At 45.3% G+C, this 20,719-nt stretch overlaps 1 protein-coding gene across 1 annotated transcript in view; it reads right to left on the reverse strand.

The window, feature by feature from the left end:
* ZMYND12 (zinc finger MYND-type containing 12) overlaps window positions 1-20,567 on the reverse strand; it is a 30,762-nt gene extending 10,195 nt beyond the window's left edge. The window contains exons 1-4 of the mRNA XM_032798501.2: window positions 20,482-20,567; window positions 8,374-8,515; window positions 3,489-3,660; window positions 1,832-2,001 (exon numbers count right to left, since the gene is read on the reverse strand). Coding sequence (XP_032654392.2) covers window positions 1,832-2,001; window positions 3,489-3,660; window positions 8,374-8,397 — 366 coding nt within the window. The 5' untranslated portion in view covers window positions 8,398-8,515; window positions 20,482-20,567. The remainder of the gene's footprint in view (window positions 1-1,831; window positions 2,002-3,488; window positions 3,661-8,373; window positions 8,516-20,481) is intronic.
* Between the last annotated feature and the right edge of the window lie 152 nt (window positions 20,568-20,719).

Genomic DNA, 20,719 nt, shown 5'->3' on the forward strand with positions numbered 1-20,719 from the left:
CTGGAGTAGAGGGCGGGCCCAGGTCCCTCCCTCTCCACTCCCCTCCTCCAAGGACACTAGGGGAGTGATTAAGAACTGGTTCAGAGGCAAGCAATAGCGCCCTGAACCTACCCCAGAGAAGAGAAAGCGTGAGACCCAGAGAACAGTACCGGCAATTTGCCACACTATAGTTGTTAGAGGGCTCTCTCTTCACCATCTCCCCTGGTTCTTGTCACACAGACAGAAAGCAAAAGACCAGAAGTCTGAAGTGCAGGCAATGCAATGTTTATTGGGGTTAGTTTCCAGCAAGCCTGTATACCATAATTCTGACACCACAGAGCCTTGTTTCCCAGTGTCCCATCTCCCCGCTCCTCAGTAGGCATAATTATACCTGAAATCCATGCCTACAGTGCCACCCCTTATAACTTATGGTCATGTTCCATTTTGGGGGGGGGAGGGTCGTGAGTCTGGGGTCTTCATCTCACCCCTTTTGTACCCCATGGGAGGGGTAAGGTGTGAGGTTTGCTACGGTCAGGAGCAGGCATTTCTTTGATCTTTTAGTGTTTTACCTTCTCCCCAATCTGCCCTTACCCCTCCCAAATGGTTGCTTCCCTTGCCTTGAGATAGGAGTTGAGGCAGTCTTCAAGTGTGCACTCATATATTATACTCCCACCATGCCCAGTAACACTTCAACTGCTATTATCTGTTCCCATTATACTAACAAACCCATCTGGCTTGGGCAAAAGCAACATACACAGTGTCTTTGTCCTTTCTTTACACGTATGTACGTATGTTTATCATAAAATAAAACATGCAGGCAAAACCAAAAATACTATCTCAGGCAAAAATACAGACCTGAATCCTACAGTGGCACTAGCACTCCTATCACTCACTCAACTGGACTGACACCACTGATCCACACTCAAGGGAGCAGCTAAGTGATAACACAGGCAAAGCAGTGGCCATTAGGGCTGTGTGCATTCTCCCTTGCAACAATGAAAGTTTGGACCAGAGACTATGGACTTAATACATCTTCCACTAAAGCCTATGAAGAGTCTTTAGAAGGAACTGGATCAGGTCCTGTATAAGAGCAGCAGCCCTGACCTTGTTCCAGTTACTTTCTATTTAATCAGAATCCCCTCAGTATACTCTGAAGGAACAAGGCAGGTGGGTGAGGGCAGATCTGTACTGACAATCACTCAAGGAAATACAGTTATTAAGAAAGTAACTTTTCTCTTAGTACTGACAGCAAAGCCCACACTTGGGAGATTAAAGAGCAGCAACATCTCCTCCTAAAGAGGGGCATCTGAGAACAGTTAAAGTTTGCAGGACTATTCTCCCAAAGGATCATGTGGCAAAAAATGTATGGGGAAAATATTATGGAAGCAGTTGTATAAATAGTGCAATAAATAGTGTAACTTGTCTAATAAAAATGATCAAGAAACAAGATCGTTGCTCTGGGCTAACAAAAATGATCAAGAAATAAGATCGTTGCAGGTATAAAATGGACTACTTGTTTAATGATAGGCAACTACAAAAGGTTGCAGCAGGAATGTATATCTCAACTGAATAGAAAGGCTGATAAGTGTTATTTAATAATACTATAAAAAAAGCATAGGGAATACACAATTCACAGAAATAAGAGTAATTACTAGAACACAACTTTGGATAAGTACCGACATGTTGTCTGTTGTATCTATCTAGCACAGGTTTTTCAGAGGTGATTCTTAGCATGGTATCTAAAATCTGTACTAGAATCTAAGTGTCTGTTGGGGTTTCCTAACAATTTCTACATTGACTGTATACAATTATTAGGAATTTTTCTCCTACTTCTGTATTTTATTCTACGTACATCAGTAGCCAGGTGGTATAAAGACTCTTCAAAATTTCCTTTAGCAGCATAGAGGAGACCCAGGTTACGATGCAATTTAGACTGAATGCCATTACTGCAGTCAGAAGTTTTGAGGACAATCCATTGAGCTTGTGAGAGGTATTCCTCTGCCTGGGTAAGACGGCCAAGACCTGAAATTATATTTCAAGGAAAAAGAGGAGAAATGTTGTCAGCAATTTCTTAGAAGCTTAGAGAATATAGCTCTTTGTGCCATTCAAACAGTTGGACTAGGATGCCGCGACTACACAGCCATGTTAAACCAATGCCGCAGCAGCGCTTTACCATTGCTAGTGAAGACCTGCCCATAGGCATGAATGTCACCTAGCTGTCTGAGTCTGAATGGGTCATTAAAAAGGACTGGCCAAGGCCAACCCCATATCAATGAAGTATGGAGAAGACAATCACCAGAACATTGACATCTACCAATCAGTGACTGAAACAGAAATGGATTTCCCTACCTCTCAGCAGGGAAGCAAAGCAAAGATCCCAGCTCAAGAACAAAGGACTGGAAAGGTGTAAGATGGGAGATAAGAGCTGGCTGCTGGAAGGAGTTGGGAAGCTCTCATCTGAGAACTGACCAAGGGGGTCAGAGAGAGTGAGAGAGCTTGGATATGGAGTTTGCTACAGCCTAGCTGGGCTCTGGGCTAACTAGAACAGAGGTGGGCAAACTATGGCCCATGGGCCACATCTGGCCTGCGAGACTCTCCTGCCCAGCTCCTGCGCTCCTGGCCCGGGAGGCTTGCCCCCGGCTCCTCCCCCACAGCCTCAGCTCATTGCGCCACTGGTGCAATGCTCTGGGCAATGGGACTGCGAGCTGCCTGTTCTGGTGCTCTGGGCAGCGCGGCTGTAGTGCCACCAGCCACTGACGCTCCAGGCAGTGCGGTAAGGGGGCAGGGAGCGGGGGGGAGGGGCATTGGATAGAGGGAAGGGGAGTTTGGGATGGTGGTCAGGGGGTGGGAATGTGGATAGGGGTCGGGGTGGTCAGAGGGCAGGAAACAGGGGGATTGAATGGGGGCAGGAGTTTTGGGATGGGAGGAGGGCATCAAGTGGCAAGAAGCAGGAGGGGTCAGATAGGGGGCCAGGCCGGGCCACGCCTGGCCGTTTGAGGAGGCACAGCCTCTGTTAACCGGCCCTCCATACAATTTTGGAAACCTGATGCAGCCCTCAGGCCAAAAAGTTTGCCTGCTCCTGAACTAGAATGTATTTTAACCATCTTTTAACCTTCATTTCTCTGTGCTAACCTGGAGACTTCCTATGCTGTGTTCCAGCTGATAAATAAACCCAAATGTTTTGACAACACTGTTTGAACATCAGGGATTAATGGACCTCAGCAAGCATTTACAGTGAAGAGTATACAAGTCTCTATCAGGAGCCTCTCTCAGTTGGACTCGCTGAACAGAGCTCACAGTGTGAAGCAGGAATGCTGAAGTCTTGGAGGTTCAGTATTAGAAGACAGTGAGGCCACATGGCCTACCCTGAAGGAAGGGTGAGACTGAAGGGGTTCCTCCAAGAGACTGTTCCAAAGCTGGGGGTATAGTGCCAAACCTATGGATCTGTGACATACCAACATTATGGTTTTAGATTTACCATTGATATTATTTGCTTCAGCAAAACTTACCAGTGCTAGCCTCAGCTAAGATGAGATAAGCAGGAACTAATTCCACAGAATCTGGACCACAGGTATCAATGCTGAAATGCAGTGAATGTAAAGCTGCAGGAATTGCTTCTTCATGTTTTCCTTCAAACACAAACTTCTGGGCCACTTTGTGAGTAAAGTCAACTAAGTGTTTCTATAGGGGAAAAATTAACAATGGAATGGGAGAGAGCAAATGAAAATATTGTATCAGTGTATACACCATCTACCTTTACAACCAATTGCCACATACACTGTTACAAATGGGAAACCCTGTTATGAGTTGAGTGAGTTAAAACCCATTGACATTGACAGGTGTAAACTCACCCTTCAGTTAACATTACTTTAAGCATAACACCCCACCTAAGACAAAAGGTGTGTGTGAACCTGCTCAGGAGCTTCTGGCTGAGCACTGTTTTGGTGTGTGCATGTGTGTGAAAAGAGAGATCACACAGAAACTGAGAATAGACAAGAACAAAGAAAAAGAGAGAGGCAAAAAAGCCAAGCATGAGTCCTTGGAAAAGCTAGAGAGCACATTTTTGGAACTGGTGTTGGTTAAAGAGGTTTTGGGGCTGTACGCTAAGAAACTTCTTCTTTTGTTCTTTGCTCCTTCTACTTTACATTCCTTGAAAATAAATAAGCCTGCATGAAAGAAAATACCAGATTCCATCAATTTCTACTTCCAAATGGATCATCTCCAGGGTCCCAAACTTTTGACTAGCCACTCATGTCAAAAATGACAGGTTTCAGAGTAGCAGCCGTGTTAGTCTGTATCTGCAAAAAGAACAGGAGGACTTGTGGCACCTTAGAGACTAAACACATTTATTTGAGCATAAGCTTTCGTGGGCTACAGCCCACTTCATCAGATGCATGGAGTGGAAAATACAGTAGGAAGATATATATATACACAGAGAACATGAAACAATGGGTGTTACCATACACACTCTAACGAGAGATCAGTTAAGGTGAGCTATTACCAGCAGAGGAGAAAAATAACTGTTTGTAGTGGTAATGAAAATAGTCCATTTGCAGCAGTTGAAAAGAAGTTGTAAGGAACAGTGGGAGGGGTGGAAATAAACATGGGGAAATAGTTTTACTTTGTGTAATGACCCATCCACTTCCAGTCTTTATTCAAGCCTAATTTAATGGTGTCCATTTTGCAAATTAATTCCAATTCAGCAGTCTCTCGTTGGAGTCCGTTTTTGAAATTTTTTTGTTGTAATATTGGACTTTTAGGTCTGTAATCGAGTGACCAGGGAGATTGAAGTGTTCTCCAACTGGTTTTTGAATGTTATAATTCTTGATGTCTGATTTGTGTCCATTTATTCTTTTACGTAGAGACTGTCGGTTTGGCCAATGTACATGGCAGAGGGGCATTGCTGGCACATGATGGCATATATCACATTGGTAGATGTGCAGGTGAACGAGCCTCTGATAGTGTGGCTGATGTGATTAGGTCCTATGATGGTGTCCCCTGAATAGATATGTGGACAGAGTTGGCAAATGGGCTTTGTTGCAAGGATAGGTTCCTGGGTTAGTGTTTTTGTTGTGTGTGTGTGGTTGCTGGTGAGTATTTGCTTCAGGTTGGGGGGCTGTCTGTAAGCAAGGACTGGCCTGTCTCCCAAGATCTGTGAGAGTGATGGATCGTCCTTCAGGATAGGTTGTAGATCCTTGATGATGCGCTGGAGAGGTTTTAGTTGGGGGCTGAAGGTGATGGCTAGTGGCGTTCTGTTACTTTCTTTGTTGGGCCTGTCCTGTAGTAGGTGACTTCTGGGTACTCTTCTGGCTCTGTCAATCTGTTTCTTCACTTCAGCAGGTGGGTATTGTAGTTGTAAGAATGCTTGATAGAGATCTTGTAGGTGTTTGTCTCTGTCTGAGGGTTGGAGCAAATGTGATTGTATCGTAGAGCTGGCTGTAGACAATGGATCGTGTGGTGTGGTCTGGATGAAAGCTGGAGGCATGTAGGTAAGTATAGCGGTCAGTAGTTTCCGGTATAGGGTGGTGTGTCTGGGACCATCGCTTATTAGCATTGTAGTGTCCAGGAAGTGGATCTCTTGTGTGGACTGGTCCAGGCTGAGGTTGATGGTGGCATGGAAATTGTTGAAATCATGGTGGAATTCCTCAAGGGCTTCTTTTCCATGGGTCCAGATGATGAAGATGTCATCAATGTAGTGTAAGTAGAGCAGGGGCGTTAGGGGATGAGAACTGAGGAAGCATTGTTCTAAGTCAGCCATAAAAATGTTGGCATACTGTGGGGCCATGCGGGTACCCATAGCAGTGCCACTGATTTGAAGGTAAGAGATCCACGTACTTATCTGATCTTATGCTCAAATAAACTGATTAGTCTCTAAGGTGCCACAAGTACTCCTGTTCATGTCAAAAAGTGATTGTAATTTTAGTTGTTATCTATAAGTGGATGAGACTTGGGTATGTCACATTAAAGGCCATGGGTTCTATTCCTAGCTCTACCAGAAGTAACCTTGTATAATCTCAGCTCCTCTGTTACCCCATCTGTAAATGAAGGGAATGATACTTGCAGCCTGCAAGGAAGGGATATAAGGACTTACTGAATAATAAAAGGCAGTGCACACAGATTAACACAAGTCCATGGAAAAAATGACACAAACTGATGATCTCCTAGCTCTCAGCCTAGTGCACCTACCCTTAGACCAATGGGTATTTTGATATGCAGAATCAGAATCTGTTTTTGCTGTGTCCCGGCTGGAGCTCTAGTTCTGCATATATCATAGAAATACAATACAGGAGCATGTGCAGTACAGTTGGAATGTTCAGAAAATAATAAAAAGGGATGTTGTAGGAAAATAGTTTGGGGAGTGCATGGTTTAGAGACTTTTTACACCCAACTTGATGCAGAGCCCACATACACACTGGTTGGGAGAAGAAATGTCTTCTCTGTGGTTGTCAAGGGGACATGGTGCTTTGGCTTATGATTCAAGGGACTCCTTTGAAGCCTTTTTGCTGGCTCTGCAAGCTGTGGGAGTAGGGAGACCTGTGCTCAGGAAGGCCAGGCGTTAATTTGTGTGGGTTTTGTTTTTTTTTTATCCCTGGTTCCAGTCTGTTCTTCTGAGATTTATTTCAGTGATGGACCCTTCCCTACAGACTGCTCAACTGACTCAGTATGGACCTAGTCTGTGCATCAGCTGGCAGTGGACTTTCCTGCACTGCTAAATCAGGCAAGTGCAGACCTCGCCTATGTGCCATCAAGCAGTTTCAACTTTTTCCCTGGGGGGAAGTCAAGAGCAAGGGGAACATTTACTTGCCCTTCTGCTTCTCCTCACCACCTGTCATTTCTGAGGAAAGAGGATAGGAAATGATACCACTCTTCAGGAAATATTTTTATTTTAGTTTTGACAAAAGCCTCAAAGCCCATGAGGAAAATTAGAGAAATGTAATTTAAAAAGTTTAAAACTCCTATATAGATTCTTCCTATTGTGCAATCCAAACCCTGGCTCAGAGTGAAAGATCTGGTCTGCCTCCTCTTCCTAGGAAGTAGTTGAACCTCACTGAAGGCCTGTCAGACAAGTAAGGGGTCAGATAATGTGTCTGTCTGTGCCTTTTATAAAGCACCCACTACAATTTTGATTGCTATAAAAGCAATAAATAATAAATACTTTCAAAGTTGTTGCATAATGGGTATGTGAAGTCACTTTAGAAAAAAGGCTAGGACTAAGTTATGATGAGTTTTCAAATTCATATGATCAGTGCACTCAATGTGAATGATATCTTTGCTGTACTATAGATTTTATTAAAAATCTGGTTCAGTTCATTCCAGATACAATCATGGATTGCTGGATGAGCAGAGGAAATGTATAGAGAATCTTGATATTACTTCACTCACCTTGTCTTAGTTTTCCATGACATTTCAATGCTTTGATAGAGTCTGCCCAAAGGGTATAGATACAATGCACAATTTAGGGATTAGTTTTTAATCACAAGCTAAACTTTAAAACCCACATTTTGACAATGTTCAGGAGTGCCTTTTCCCATCTCCAAAATATTCAGAAGTTGAAAACCCCTTTTTAAAAAAAATATAAAGACACTGACTTTGCCATAGTGGCCTCACCCTCATGACTTCTAGGATGTACTATTGTAATGCACTTTATCTGACATTACCTTTCAAACCCTCAGGCAGATAGTAGCTACAGGTGAACATACCTTCTGTATACCATGTCAGTAAGTGCACGCCAAGTTATTACTTTAATCATAGAAAAACTACATCATGTGAATCTAGTTAACAATACCTGACAGAGTACCTGACTGTTCTGTGTCTCTTTATGGTAACATAGATCAGGAGAACTGGAATTGTTGACCGTTCTGAGATACAGGTGGGGATTTTCAGGTGCTCAAGTCCCATTAAAATCAATAGGAGTTAGGCACTTACCTCTTTTAAGAGGCTTTGAACATATCAGCCATAATTTTGAAAAGGCAGTGATTTTTCTATTGAGGGCCCATACTGTTTAAAACAATCCTCTCCGCATATTAACAAGGGCTATGCTAATAGGCTATCCACCAGATACTAGCGATTGGTGCATTAGCAATGTTCAGAATAATATCTTATTTTTGAGTCATTCTATCATCTTACTATTTTATGATGTGAGGGAAAACCAGGTGAAGGGCTCTTTTCTTTTGATCTAATTGGTCACTCTACTAGTATGACACGATTAGGAGGTGTTCTGTTAAAGCACTCAAATGGCTGTTACAACAGCTAAAAATAAAAATAAAACAACCTACCACCTAATTAAATGTCAGTCAGATGTTTTCCATACCTTAAACACATAAACAGATAGGAAGAAAATTTTAATTATTTTCACAGATCTCTCAGGCAATATTTGCTTTTTCTTTTACATACCTGCCTGTGAAGAAGCTGTTCCATGCCATGTTTTCTTTCTTTTTCAGAATTGAAAAATGGAAATGATGTACGTATTGGAATCAACAATTGGCATATTTTCTCATGGATGCTAACCCAGTCAGCTTGTTGATGATCTATATCACTGGTAAAATATGAGGAAAATACTTTTTTTTAAAAGTATTGTTTATCTTTATTGCATTTCTAGTTGTATATTGTCAATTCCTGCTGTAGTCCTCTACTGGATTTCACCAGTAATGAATGGTTACTCATAACAAACAGTCTGTAACCGTGGCAGGATCTAGTTCCCCAACAAGATTCCAAAATAGGAAGGTAGTGCTCTTCTGCCAAGTCAACTTGACATAAGATGTTAGAATCTTCCAGAGAAATCACTTACAAAACCTTTGTTAAGGTGGAGTTAAAGCTGCTGCTATGCAACAGGGACTTGCGAGCTGTGTACACTTTTGTAACATGGAACTTCAAAACCACAATCTCAAATGCTGGAAAACCGGGAACTGCTAAGTTAAAGTCTCCCAGCATATCACCAAAGAAAACATTAGTGTGAGCGAACATCCCCCCTCAAATTAAGAAATGTAGGAAAAACACAGCTAAGGTGCTGATACCCATGGCACACAGTTTCTACTCTACTTTCCATATGAACACCTTGTAAAGTGAGTGAAAAATATTCACCACCAAACCTGCAAGCAATCCCCTCACTGCATCGTTAGCATCCTTAATTGTGATTATACAATTGGGAACAAAGAAAAGCAGCTCAACACCTCTAGTGTGATCTGTCAATCATTAGCGATTATTCCCATATCAGTACTACTTATAGTGATCACTCTGATGGTCTTGTTGCACTGCATGAATAGGAGTCCTTATCTGGAGTTCTCATGGATGCAGAGAGAATGTCATCTCTTGTTAGGAAAAGGTAAGGTACTGTGATGTTCCTAGTGCCTATCATCATCCCTACAGGTTTCAGAGTGGTGGCCGGGTTAGTCTGTATTAGCAAAAACAATGTGGAGTCCTTGTGGCACCTTAGAGACTAACACATTTATTTGGACATAAACTTCTGTGGGCTAGAACCCACTTCATCAGATGCATGGAGTGGAAATACAGTAGGCAGGTATAAATATACAGCACATGAAAAGAAATTTTCCCTCTCTTGATACTCACCACTTCTTGTCAACTGTTGGAAATGGGGCACATCCACCCTCATTGAATTGGCCTCGTTAGCACTGACCCCTGACACGGTAAGGCAACTCCCATCTTTTCATGTGCTGTATATTTACACCTGCTCCTGTATTTCCACTCCATGCATCTGATGAAGTGGGTTATAGCCCATGAAAGCTTATGCCCAAATAAATTTGTTAGTCTCTAAGATGCCACAAGGACTCCTCGTTGTTTTTATCATCCCTACGGAGGCAGAGAAAGATTATGTTGTGTATGAAGAAGCACTTGGAGAAATGCAGGTTCAACAGAACTACCACTAAGTGGATACATAATTGGTTAAACAACTGCAAACAAGAAGTAACTATTAATGAAATGATGTTGGATTGGAGGGAAGTCTCAAGTGGGGTTCCACAGGGATCTGTTCTGGTCCAGTGTTTAACATTTTTATTAACGACCTGGCTGTAGATATACAGAGCACACTGACCAAGTGTGCAGATTACACAAAGCTAGAAGAGGTTGCCAATACTTTGGAAGATACAGCTAAAATTCAGAGAGATCTTGACAAATTGGAGAACTGAGCAATAGACCATAAAATGAAATTCAACAAAGATAAATGTAAGGTCCTACACGTAGGGAAGAAAAACCAAATGGACACATATAGAATTGGGGGAAATTAGCTCGGCAGCAGCATTGGTGAGAAAGATCTGGGAGTTGTGGTGCAGCACAACCTCAGCATGAGTCAGCAATGTGATGCTGTTGCAAAAAAAAGCAAATGCAATTTTAGGTTGCACTAAGAAGCATAGCATGCAAGTCATGGGAGGTAACAGCACCGCTCTAATCAGCGCTGGTTACGCCTCGCTGGAGTACTGTGTCCAGTTTTGGTCACCAATGCATAGAAAGGATGTAGAGAAACTGGAAAGGATCCAGAGGCAAGTGACAAAGATGATCAAATGGATGGAATGCAAACCATACAAGCAAAGGCTGAAGGAATTGGGTATGTTTAGTTTGGAAAAGAGGAGATGGCGGGGTGGGATATTATAGCGGACTTCAGAAACTTTAAAGGCTGCCCCAAAAAAAGACATAGAAAAATTGTCTTCTTTTGCCACAGAAGGCAGGATAAGAGGCAATGGGTTCAAACTCCAGCACAGCAGATTTAGATTAAATCTCAGAAAAATCTTCTTAACTGTAAGAACAGCAGGACAATGGAACAGACACCTCTGGAGATCGTGGAAGCTCCTTCACTGGAGGTTTTCAAAAGGAGGCTGGATAGCCATCTGTTTAAGATGGTTTAGACACAACAAATCCTGCATATTGGCAGGAGGTTAGATGAGATGACTCTTGCAGTTCCTTCTAACCTTATGATTCTTAACTGTGCATGTCCTCATTTTTAACAATAATGCTCTTTTTGGGAGTATGTGGAGAAAGCTTAACTGTTTTCTAATGTCTGAGTTTGGGGCACTGAAATCCCATGTTCAGAAAGGTATTGGGAGTAGAAGACCATATTATGCAGCAGCAACCTTAACTCCACCTCAGCAAAAAATGAATAAGTGAATTCTATATTGAGTCTTTGGGCTGGAAATAGAAATAAAGAGCCTTGTCATGAACTGCCCATTACCTGCTTTGATTTATTGTTAGGAAACACCTCTCTCATTAGAGAAAAAGACATGTGTTACTGGTTTGCCTCTGGAAGTAGTTGGAACCTATGGAAGAATATAGAGAAAGAATACTGTGCAGCAGACTGACCAGTCTAGGTGGCTGGGTGAGATATTATCATTTCTTGTTCATAACTATGATTTACTGACACACATGTGCCTCCTTCCCCACTTTCATACCCACACTTCATTATGGCATATTGATAACATGGGGCAGAAGAAGGAAGCCATTAGGAGGATTGTGTGAAAATAGGGGCTCTGATGTTTCCAGCATGTTAATGACACCCACCGACAAACTTCCATCTCATCCAAATTAGTTGGTGAAGTGGAATGACCTATTCAGCATCTGGGGGAGAGGACTGGACAAAGATGATGCTTATTGGTTGGAGGAAGGAACAAGAATTGACAGAGGTTACTTCAGATCCTCTGATTAAGATAGTTTGCCTGCCATTTGTAATGAAGCTTCAAAAACTATGAATTCTGTTCAAAACCCACTTGTTTCTGGACACTGTGACAGACCAGGGCCACCCAGAGGATTCAGGGGGCCTGGGGCAAAGCGATTTCAGGGGCCCCTTCCATAAAAAAAATTGCAATACTATATTCTCGTGGGGGCCCTTGCGGGGCCCAGGGCAAATTGCCCCACTTGCTCCCCCTCATGGGCGGCCCTGGGAAAAATAAACCTTCCGCATCTCAGCACAAATCTAGTTTTGAGAAAACTTCTTTACAAGGTATCACTGGTTCTCAGCATCAGCTAGCGCTAAAAGGCACTAAAGCTCATTAAAAGGGCTGGACAAATATTTTCCATCAAAACTTTTTTTGGTTCGAAAACTAGGGGTTTTTAAAAAGCAGAAAAAAATCACGGACAATGTCTGCTTTCCTTTAAAATTTGTTGGCTTTTTTTTTAATTGAAAAGCTGAAATTAGTCTGCCAAAACCTGAATATGATTTAGGGTTTCAGAAGTGTGTGGCCAAATATTTGCTGCTTGCTGTGTTTGATTATTTAAAGAAACAATTAAAAAAATCTGCTTAAAAAAAATCCAAAACTTTTTTGAATTACCTCAGCTTGTGACCAAACACCTGAGCTCATCCAGTCAGAGATTTTTCCAGGTTTCTGATACTCTGCTGGCTTCCTTGACTCATATCTGTCTCCATAATTTTGGGTTCATTTAGGTCAGAACATAAGAACAGCCATACTGGGTCAAACCAAAGGTCCATCCAGCCCAGTATCCTGTCTACTGACAATGGCCAATGCCAAGTGCCCCAGAGAGAGTGAGCCTAACTGGTCAAGTGATCTCTTTCCTGCCATCCATCTCCACTCTCTGACAAATAGAGGCTAGGGACACCATTCCTTACCCATCCTGGCTCATAGCTATTAATAGACTTAACCTCCATGCATTTATCTGTTTCCTAGAGACTGGCTCCATGAGGTCCTTTACAAACTGGAGACAGTTACTGTGGGTTTGTCTTTAGTATAGCTTATGTACATACTCCACAAACTGAGCATTTGAGCTTGGTCCAGAATCTGGGATGAGCCTATTTGTGATAACTGAAATGCTCAAAATAGCACATGCATGTGAATGGACACAGGGTGCTAAAATTAAACTAACCCAGGGGTTCTCAAACTGGGGGTCAGGACCCCTCAAGGGGTCACAAGGTTATTACTGGGGGTCGCGAGCTGTCAGTCTCCACCTCAAATCCCGCTTTGCCTCCCGTATTTACAATAGTGTTAAATAAATAAAAAAGTGTTTTCAATATAAAAGGGGGTGGGGGTCGCCAGGACGAAAGTTTGAGAACCACTGAATTAACTCCTCTGGAGCTTCAGGGAATGTAGGGGAGGGGGGTCTCCCTTCATAGGGTTGGGAAGGATATTGCTCTTCTCATGTGATCCCTCCCCCAGCGGCTAATTTTAAATGAAGCTACCTCCTCTGACATGAAACTCCCTATGGCACTGAAATTAAAGGTAGGTTATAATGTGGCATTTGAGAAGTGAAAGGGATGGTAGCCCTAATGGAAAAGCTAACAGCTTGGGTCTTCTGCAAGCCTCAAACTGCTGAATGAGCTTCAGTGTAGGGAAGGCTGTGCCTCTCAAACAGCCTGGCCCTGCCCCCTATCCAACCCCCACACACTTCCTTCCCCCCGACGGCCCCTCCTCAGAATCTCCGACCCATCCTGCTCCTTGTCCCCTCACCGTCCTCCAGAGACCCCACCCCCAACCACCACCCCTGGGCCCCATCCCTCCTCCCTGTCCCCTGACTGCCGCAACCCCTATCCACTCCCCCGCTGAGTCTTAACCCAGATCCCTGGAACGCCCACAATCCAACCCCCCCGTTCCCTGTCCCCTGACCGCCCTCCCAACCTCTGCCCCCTTCCTGTCCCCGAGACTCCCTGCCCCTCAGCAACCCGCCCCCAGCCCCAGCTTCTTACCCCCGGCTCTCCCCTCACCCGGAGCCTTAACGCATCACACCCAGGGCTGTCCCTGAAGAGCGGTGCAGCATGGCTCCGGGGGGGCCTGAGCTCCGCGGTAAAGCGGGAGGGCTGCGAGCTCCTCTCTGCTCAGAGCCCCAGGGTAAAGGGGGCAGGGCTGTGAGCTTCCTCCACTCAGCCGGAGCTCGCAGCCCTGCCCCCTTACCACGCAGTTCTGAGTGGGGCGGAGCTCAGGCCCCGCCAGAGTCAGGCTCCAGCTGTTCTGGGACAGAGAGGGGCGGACACAAGGTCAAGCTGGGCTGGGGCAGGAGCTTCAGCCGTTCTCTTGGGGGCCCTGTGGAGCCTGGGGCAAACTGCCCCACTTGCCCCGCCCTCTGGGTGGCCCTGTGACAGACCCAAACCAGTAGGGTACAGGAGTCTGGTCGAGGGCAAATATACTGGTCACTGGATGAGTAGCTTTCTGTTCCCTGAGTGACCAGAGCAGGGGCTGCACTAGAGTAATCAGGAACCTGCTAGAACCAATTAAGGCAGACAGGCTGATTAGAACACCTGCAGCCAATCAAGGCAGGCTAATCATGGCACCTGGATTTAAAAAGGAGCTCATTCCAGTCAGGGAGCGGGAGCCAGAGGAGAGGAAGGGTGTGAGGAGCTGAGAGGGTGTGCTGCTGGAGGACTAAGGAGTACAAGCGTTATCAGACACCAGGAGGAAGGTCCTGTGGTGAGGAGAAAGGTGTTGCATGTGGGTAGCGCTCTTCCGTCAGCTATCCCCATAAGTTCCCAGCAGTCTCGCCTCCGGGGGCCCACTGGAATTCTGGGTTGAATCTTATTGTCGGGCGGTGTGGTTCTGGTAATGTCGTCAGTCATTCTTCCTCCGGAAAACATCAGCTGATCAATCGCTTCGCGGCCTGTAGTTTGTTCGCTGGATTGCCCCTGGCAGCGCCATAGGGCACGGCATCCCCCGCCGCACTTGCCCCCGATGAGGCCCGTATATCTAGGCTTTTTTTTTTCAAGCCGTATGTGTACTGGATGCCCAGGCGGAGAGAGAGGCTGATACTCCAGGCGCTATGCAGCAGGCACAGGCATTCACTTGGGCTTTAGCAATGATAGCAGAGATGTAGCCGCGTCATTCTGGTAGCGGGCAGTGCTACTGGGGCCGGAGAAAGACTGGCACATGAGATGACGGTATCTCTCCTCCTACTGTTATGTCGGCCTGCTATCATGAGTGCCCCTGGCTGAAATCGGCGGGGGCGGCAAGCGCAAAAGCAAATTGTGATTGACTCAGCTTGGACTTTGAGTCAGATGCCTCGCTATATGGTTTCTAATAAATAAGAGTCAGTCTTGCCTAGAAATAAGGGGCAAGTGTATTACGAGGACGCAGTGGTATCAGAGCAGCAGGCTGCGGCCGTGTCAGTATTCATCAGGGGGTGGCCCGGCTGCACAACCCCACCCCGTTGCTTCCGCTTCTCGGCCCACTTCCTGGGCTACCGTGCTAGGTCGCCCCCATTTGTGTCATGAGTATAATAGAATGCAGAATATAGAAAAGGCAATAGGTACTTTGTTAGTGAGATAAAATAGGGGGAGGGCAGGCCTCTCGGGCTATCGACAGTCCAGCAGTATCGAGAATCTTTCTTTAGGGCACAGGAAAGGGAGGGGGCTAGATGAAGCTGCAGCCCCCACAGTTGTAATGATTGAAGGACGGATTACCTAACCGTTTGTCACTGGCATCTAGCTGGGAGTTAAGCTGGGAGTCAATTCGCCATTTTTTTACCAGAGCGCCCGCGGCAGGCCATTACCGCTGAGGCAAGGCCAAGGAGCACTCACGGCTGATGGGCGACGACGAAATATCAGTCATATTTGGACTGTACTACGTTCACCGCGGGAGGGGGAGAGGGGCAGAATACTGCTCTTCACTGCTGCTAGCGCATCGCTGTCTACCAGGCAGCATGCAGTACACATAGGTGACATGAAAGAAGTCAAGAAATGTATTCTTTCCTTTGTCTTTCCGTGGGGGGGGGGAAGCTCTGAGGAGCGTATTCCCTGCACCCAGACAGCTGCGTTCGCACCGTAGAAGACAGTTGGGAGGGCAGCCAAGAATTTGCAAATAACGTTTTGCAGAGGACGCTGGGACTGTTGGGTATTAGCTGGAGTCGTCTACTACCGCACTCCATCCATTGAGCTTCATTCTGAAGTCTCTGGACTTCCGCTTCGCTTGTACCAGGAGCGCTGTGTATCCGTGGAGGTTTTTTTCAAACGTCTTTTGCATTTCGTGTTTGTATCGTACGGAGCTGTCTGATTACTAAAAACACACAGTATTGGTCTCCCCGTACAGCGATCAGATCGTAGTTATGCTCTCGCTTACTGGTCCATGCTGGAGCTCTTTTTTGGATCTGAGATCTGCCTATTGCCACCTGTGGCTGATCAGGCTCCACGCTGGGCAAACAGGAAAATGTTAATTCAAAAAGTTTGCGGGCTTTTGCGCTGTTTACCTTGGCCGCGCTGCATCCGGTTCAGATTGCTGTCCAGAGCGGTTCAGCGGGTGCCATCTGTGGGGATACTCGGCCTGCCGAGGCCCTACGTCGATTTCTGTCGGGCACCACTAATCGTAATCCGGGATGTTAATATTGAATTTTAGCGGCTACTGTCTGCGTCAGGGAGTACAGTCAGAAATTTCGAGTTTAAAGCTAGCCTTTTATATCGTAGTAAAGGGTCGTTTGTAGTGTTGGAGCGGTACAGCATAAATCGCATTAAGGCTTCTTAAAATGTGGCGAGTTTAAAAGCATAGTTGTAGATCAGGCGCTCCAGTGAGTTCTTCCTCTGCCACAGTCGTGGTCAACTTCTCCCTGTGTCTGATCAGGAAGTTGGAGAGGAACCGCAGGCATCCATCCTCTATTCTGAGTCCAGCGCGCAAGGGCCCTGTGGATTGTCCAGCTGTCTATAGTGCTCTGTAACGTAGCTGCATGTACATCTACATACGTCCCTGGGCTGATTCCCCATGGTTCTCCTCCAAACACTCTTCTTTCTTCAGAAATTGACGTTAGCCTCGGACCATGGACGCACAACGCCGAATTACTGTGCCTAGTGTGGCCGCATGAAATCGAATTTATATCAGTTTTATAAAACCGATTTTAGCTAATTCGATATTATCCCGTAGTGTAGACGTGGCCTGAGGTGAACAAATCTGCCAATAAGTGCAGGACTCACCAAGGTAGAGGAGGAACTTTGTCACAACACCCAGTTAGCCTCATTGGCCAAGAGCATTGCTTGGTATCGGCATTTGGCTATAAGCTTCTAACCTTTTATTTTAATATAGAGATCAACATATTATGCTGCTGGTCCATTTTCTATAAATTTTTTTACAAACTCATGGCTTATCCATTTGGTCACAATGCCCTTAGGCAAACTGCTTCAACTTTCTGTGAGCACATTACCCCACCCAATAAACAGCCATAACAACAGTTACTTCTCTTTTGTATATTTCTATTATATTAAGACACCAAGCCTGCAAATACTTATTCATATCTACTGAAGTCAATGAAAGTTCAGATGCTTGAAGTCAAGAATGCACTTAAGTATTTGTAGGATCAGGATCTTGGTGCTGATTTTTTTTTCCCCTGAAGTATCAGAGTTCAACAAAAATGGTATTTTCTCACCATACCAGAGTGGGTAAAAAATAGTAATTTAAAAAAACTGAAAACCAGCTTTTATTCAAATCAGATTTTTTTTATTTAAGTTAAATGTTTCTTTTAAAAATTAAACTATAGGCTACACGTATACTCAATGAAAATAATTTAAATTAAATACAAACAATAGTATTAAGCACTACATGTTTGCTACCAAGTTTTAAAGAAAGTCAAATCACTGAACTGGTGGAAGTCACTGACTAAGGATCTGGAACCGGAGTTTGCTGAAGTGCTAAACCAGCTTCTGACAGCAGTGACCTCTTCTGTGGATGCAGAGAGAATATCTGCTTCATTTCAATCTATTCAACTAGCTCAGTTCAATGACTAGTTCATTAAAAGTTGAGACAGTGATTGAGAGCTGAAAAAGCAGAAAAACTTTTCTTTCAATCTATGAATAAAATCTAGGTGTAAGAGGATCTACTAATTCTAAAATCTTGTAGGACATGGTGACCAGAAAGAATCAGGTCAATTCATTATCTACACATAACTGTACCTTTGTTTGATAAATCAGTTAGTTTTAAATGCAAAACATTTTTGATAAACTTTTTGATCATTTTCCCCATCACTTTTAAGTAGTTTTATTTAATAAAAAGTTGTGCATTTTTAATTGAATTTCAATTCAAACAGAGCTTTATATAAATCATGAGTAAAAATTAACCATCTAATAAATAAGAAATGGATTAGTCACCATTTTCTAAAAATAAAAATGTAAAAATTAACAATCTGTGTATTTTAAATAAACATAAAGTAAATGCATATAGATACAATGGAGGTACCTGATTAGCACCAAAAAAAAAGTACCAAATTTAATGCATAGGCTATATTTAATTGCAAATCAGCATGTTGCAATGATTATCAACCAATGAGAATCCATGTTTCTTTAGAAAAATAATTAAAAAATACAAATATAGTACACTATAATCAATTATTTAAATCAAAGTTTCCTGATTGCTGCCTTAAATCATAATTAAAATCAGTGACTTAAATCAATCTACCCTGTTCCATACTCCTCCATACAAAGGTGTGTATGTGTTGTTTTGGCAGACTACCATAGCTGTAGTCTTGCCACTAAGAATGCTCTGCCTATCAAGCCTGGTAATCTAAACCAGTGGCTCCTAAACTGTGGGGTGCATCCCTATGGAGCATGGCAGAATGTTCAGGGGGGCACGGCAGGGCCTAGGTCAGCCCCCATGGGGGAGTAGGGGAGTGAGCACCACCCAGCCCCAGCCCCAGCCCCTGGCTGCAGCTCCACTCCTGGAGCACAGATTAAGGTAAGGGGGAGCATGATGTAAAAAGTTTGGAGACCCCAGTTTCAATGGATAATCCTCTTACTGAACTGCTCCTGTGTGGTACAGCCATCTTGAAAAGTCACAGAGAGGGTTGCTGAGGCAGCCAGAATACAGTCTGTTAAGGAGTTTGTAGGTCTAGCTCAGGACTTTAAATTCCAATTTTAATTCATAGACTATAAGGCCAGAAGAAACAATTATGCTTACTACTCTGACCTCTTGTTTGAAGTGAGCTTATCTTTTAGAAAAACATCCAATTGTGATTTAAACCAGGGATCAGCAACCTTTCAGAGGTGTTGTGCTGAGTCTTCATTTATTCACTCTAATTTAAGGTTTCACATGCCAGTAATACATTTTAACGTTTTTAGAAGGTCTCTTTCTAGAAGTCTATAACATATAACTAAACTATTGTTGTATGGCAAGTTAATAGGGTTTCAAAATGTTTAAGAAGCTTTGTTTAAAATTAAATTAAAATGCAGAGCCCCCCAGACTGGTGGCCAGGACCAGGGCCAGCTCCAGGCACCAGCCAAACAACCTCGTGCTTGGCGCCGCAGATTCTACGGGGCGGCATTCTGCCCAAACCTAGGACGGCATGGCTGCTTTTTTTTTGTTTGTTTGTTTGTTTGCTGCTCCGGCTGCCCTGTAGGGGATGGCAGCGCAGAGGGGAGCGCTCTGCAGCAAACTCAGCAGGGCAGCCTGTGTCCTTCCCTCCCTGCCAACGGGAGTGGAGCCCTCCCGGCAGGCGGCACGGTGGTTAGAGCCATGTGGCGAGCGCCCCGTTGAAGGGCTGGCTGCCCCCCCTTCTCTCTGCCCCCCCGCTCCCTCACAGGGAGTCCCCCTGCACCCTGTAGGGTATTTTTGTTTAGTTTTTTCCCCCTGCTTTGCTGGCTGTGCTGTTTTCGTTTTGTCTCCCCCCACTGCTGCTTGCCACTCCAGCTGTGCCGTGTAATTGTTCCCTCCCCTGCTTTTCCATTCCATGTTTTTGGTCCCGCCCCCTCCTTTGTTACTCCAGCTGCCCCACCCCCCTTTTTTTTGTTGCTTGGGGTGGCAAAAAAAAGCCAGAGTCACACGTGGCCAGGACCCAGGCAGTGTGAGTGCCACTGAAAATCAGCTTGTGTGCCGCAAGGTTGCCTACCCCTGATTTAAATATTCCCAGTGATGGAGAATCCATCAAAACCCTTGGTAAACTGTTCCAATCATTAATACCCTCATGCCTAAACATTTACAGCATAGTCTGAACTTATCTAACTTCAGCTTGCAGCCACTGGATATTAGCAGGTCTCCATTATGCAAATAGACTCAGGCCACGTCTAGACTACGCGCCGGATCGGCGCGTTAAAATCGATTGCTCGGGGATCGAAATATCGCGTCTGGTCTGGAAGCGATATCTCGATCCCAGAGCGTGCTTAGATCGGTTCCGGAACTCCAGCTGGACGACCGGACTTCCGGATTCGACACGGCGAGCCGCGCGGTGAAGACGGGCGAGTAAATCGATTTCAGATATTCGATTTCAGCTACGCTATTCTCGTAGCTGAAATTGCGTATCTAAAATCGATTTAATCTGTAGTGTAGACCTGGCCTCAGGCTTAGGCGCCGACTTCCTCTCTACCCGAGGGCTGACCCACTAACACTTTATCCCTCCCCAAGTTCCCCCCGCCTCTTCCCGCTCTTCCCCCGCCCCTCCACTCTACTCCTTCGCCCAAGGCCGCCCTCCCACCCCGCCTGCTCCCGTCCCTGCTCCTCCCCCCGCATGCCGCGGAACCGCTGATCTGGGAGGGGGAAACGAGGAGGGAGGTGGCCAGGGAGCTGAAGGGGGAGGAGCCTGGGGCGGGACGCCGGGCGGCCTGAGGGGGAGAAGGGGCACCGGAGGGTCGGAGGCGCAGAGCCCGGAACTCACCAGTAATAGGTGACGCGGCAGGCTCCGCAGCGCAGCTGGGCCGGGCCGCCGCACAGCTCGCAGCTCCGCCGCCGCCCCCGGGGCAGCGCCAGTGCGGCACCAGTGCCCATGCGCCCGATTTCCATCCTCCCGCCCTGCCACGTTGCCGGGAAGCGGCGCGTTGCCGAGCAACCAGGCGCTTCCGGCGTGGGGGCAGCCCCCGGGCGTTTCCGGGACGCGGCCGGGCGGCAACTTCCGG

The sequence above is a fragment of the Chelonoidis abingdonii genome, chromosome 23 (genome assembly GCF_003597395.2).
Source record: "Chelonoidis abingdonii isolate Lonesome George chromosome 23, CheloAbing_2.0, whole genome shotgun sequence".
In the NCBI taxonomy this organism is placed as follows: Eukaryota; Metazoa; Chordata; order Testudines; family Testudinidae; genus Chelonoidis; species Chelonoidis abingdonii.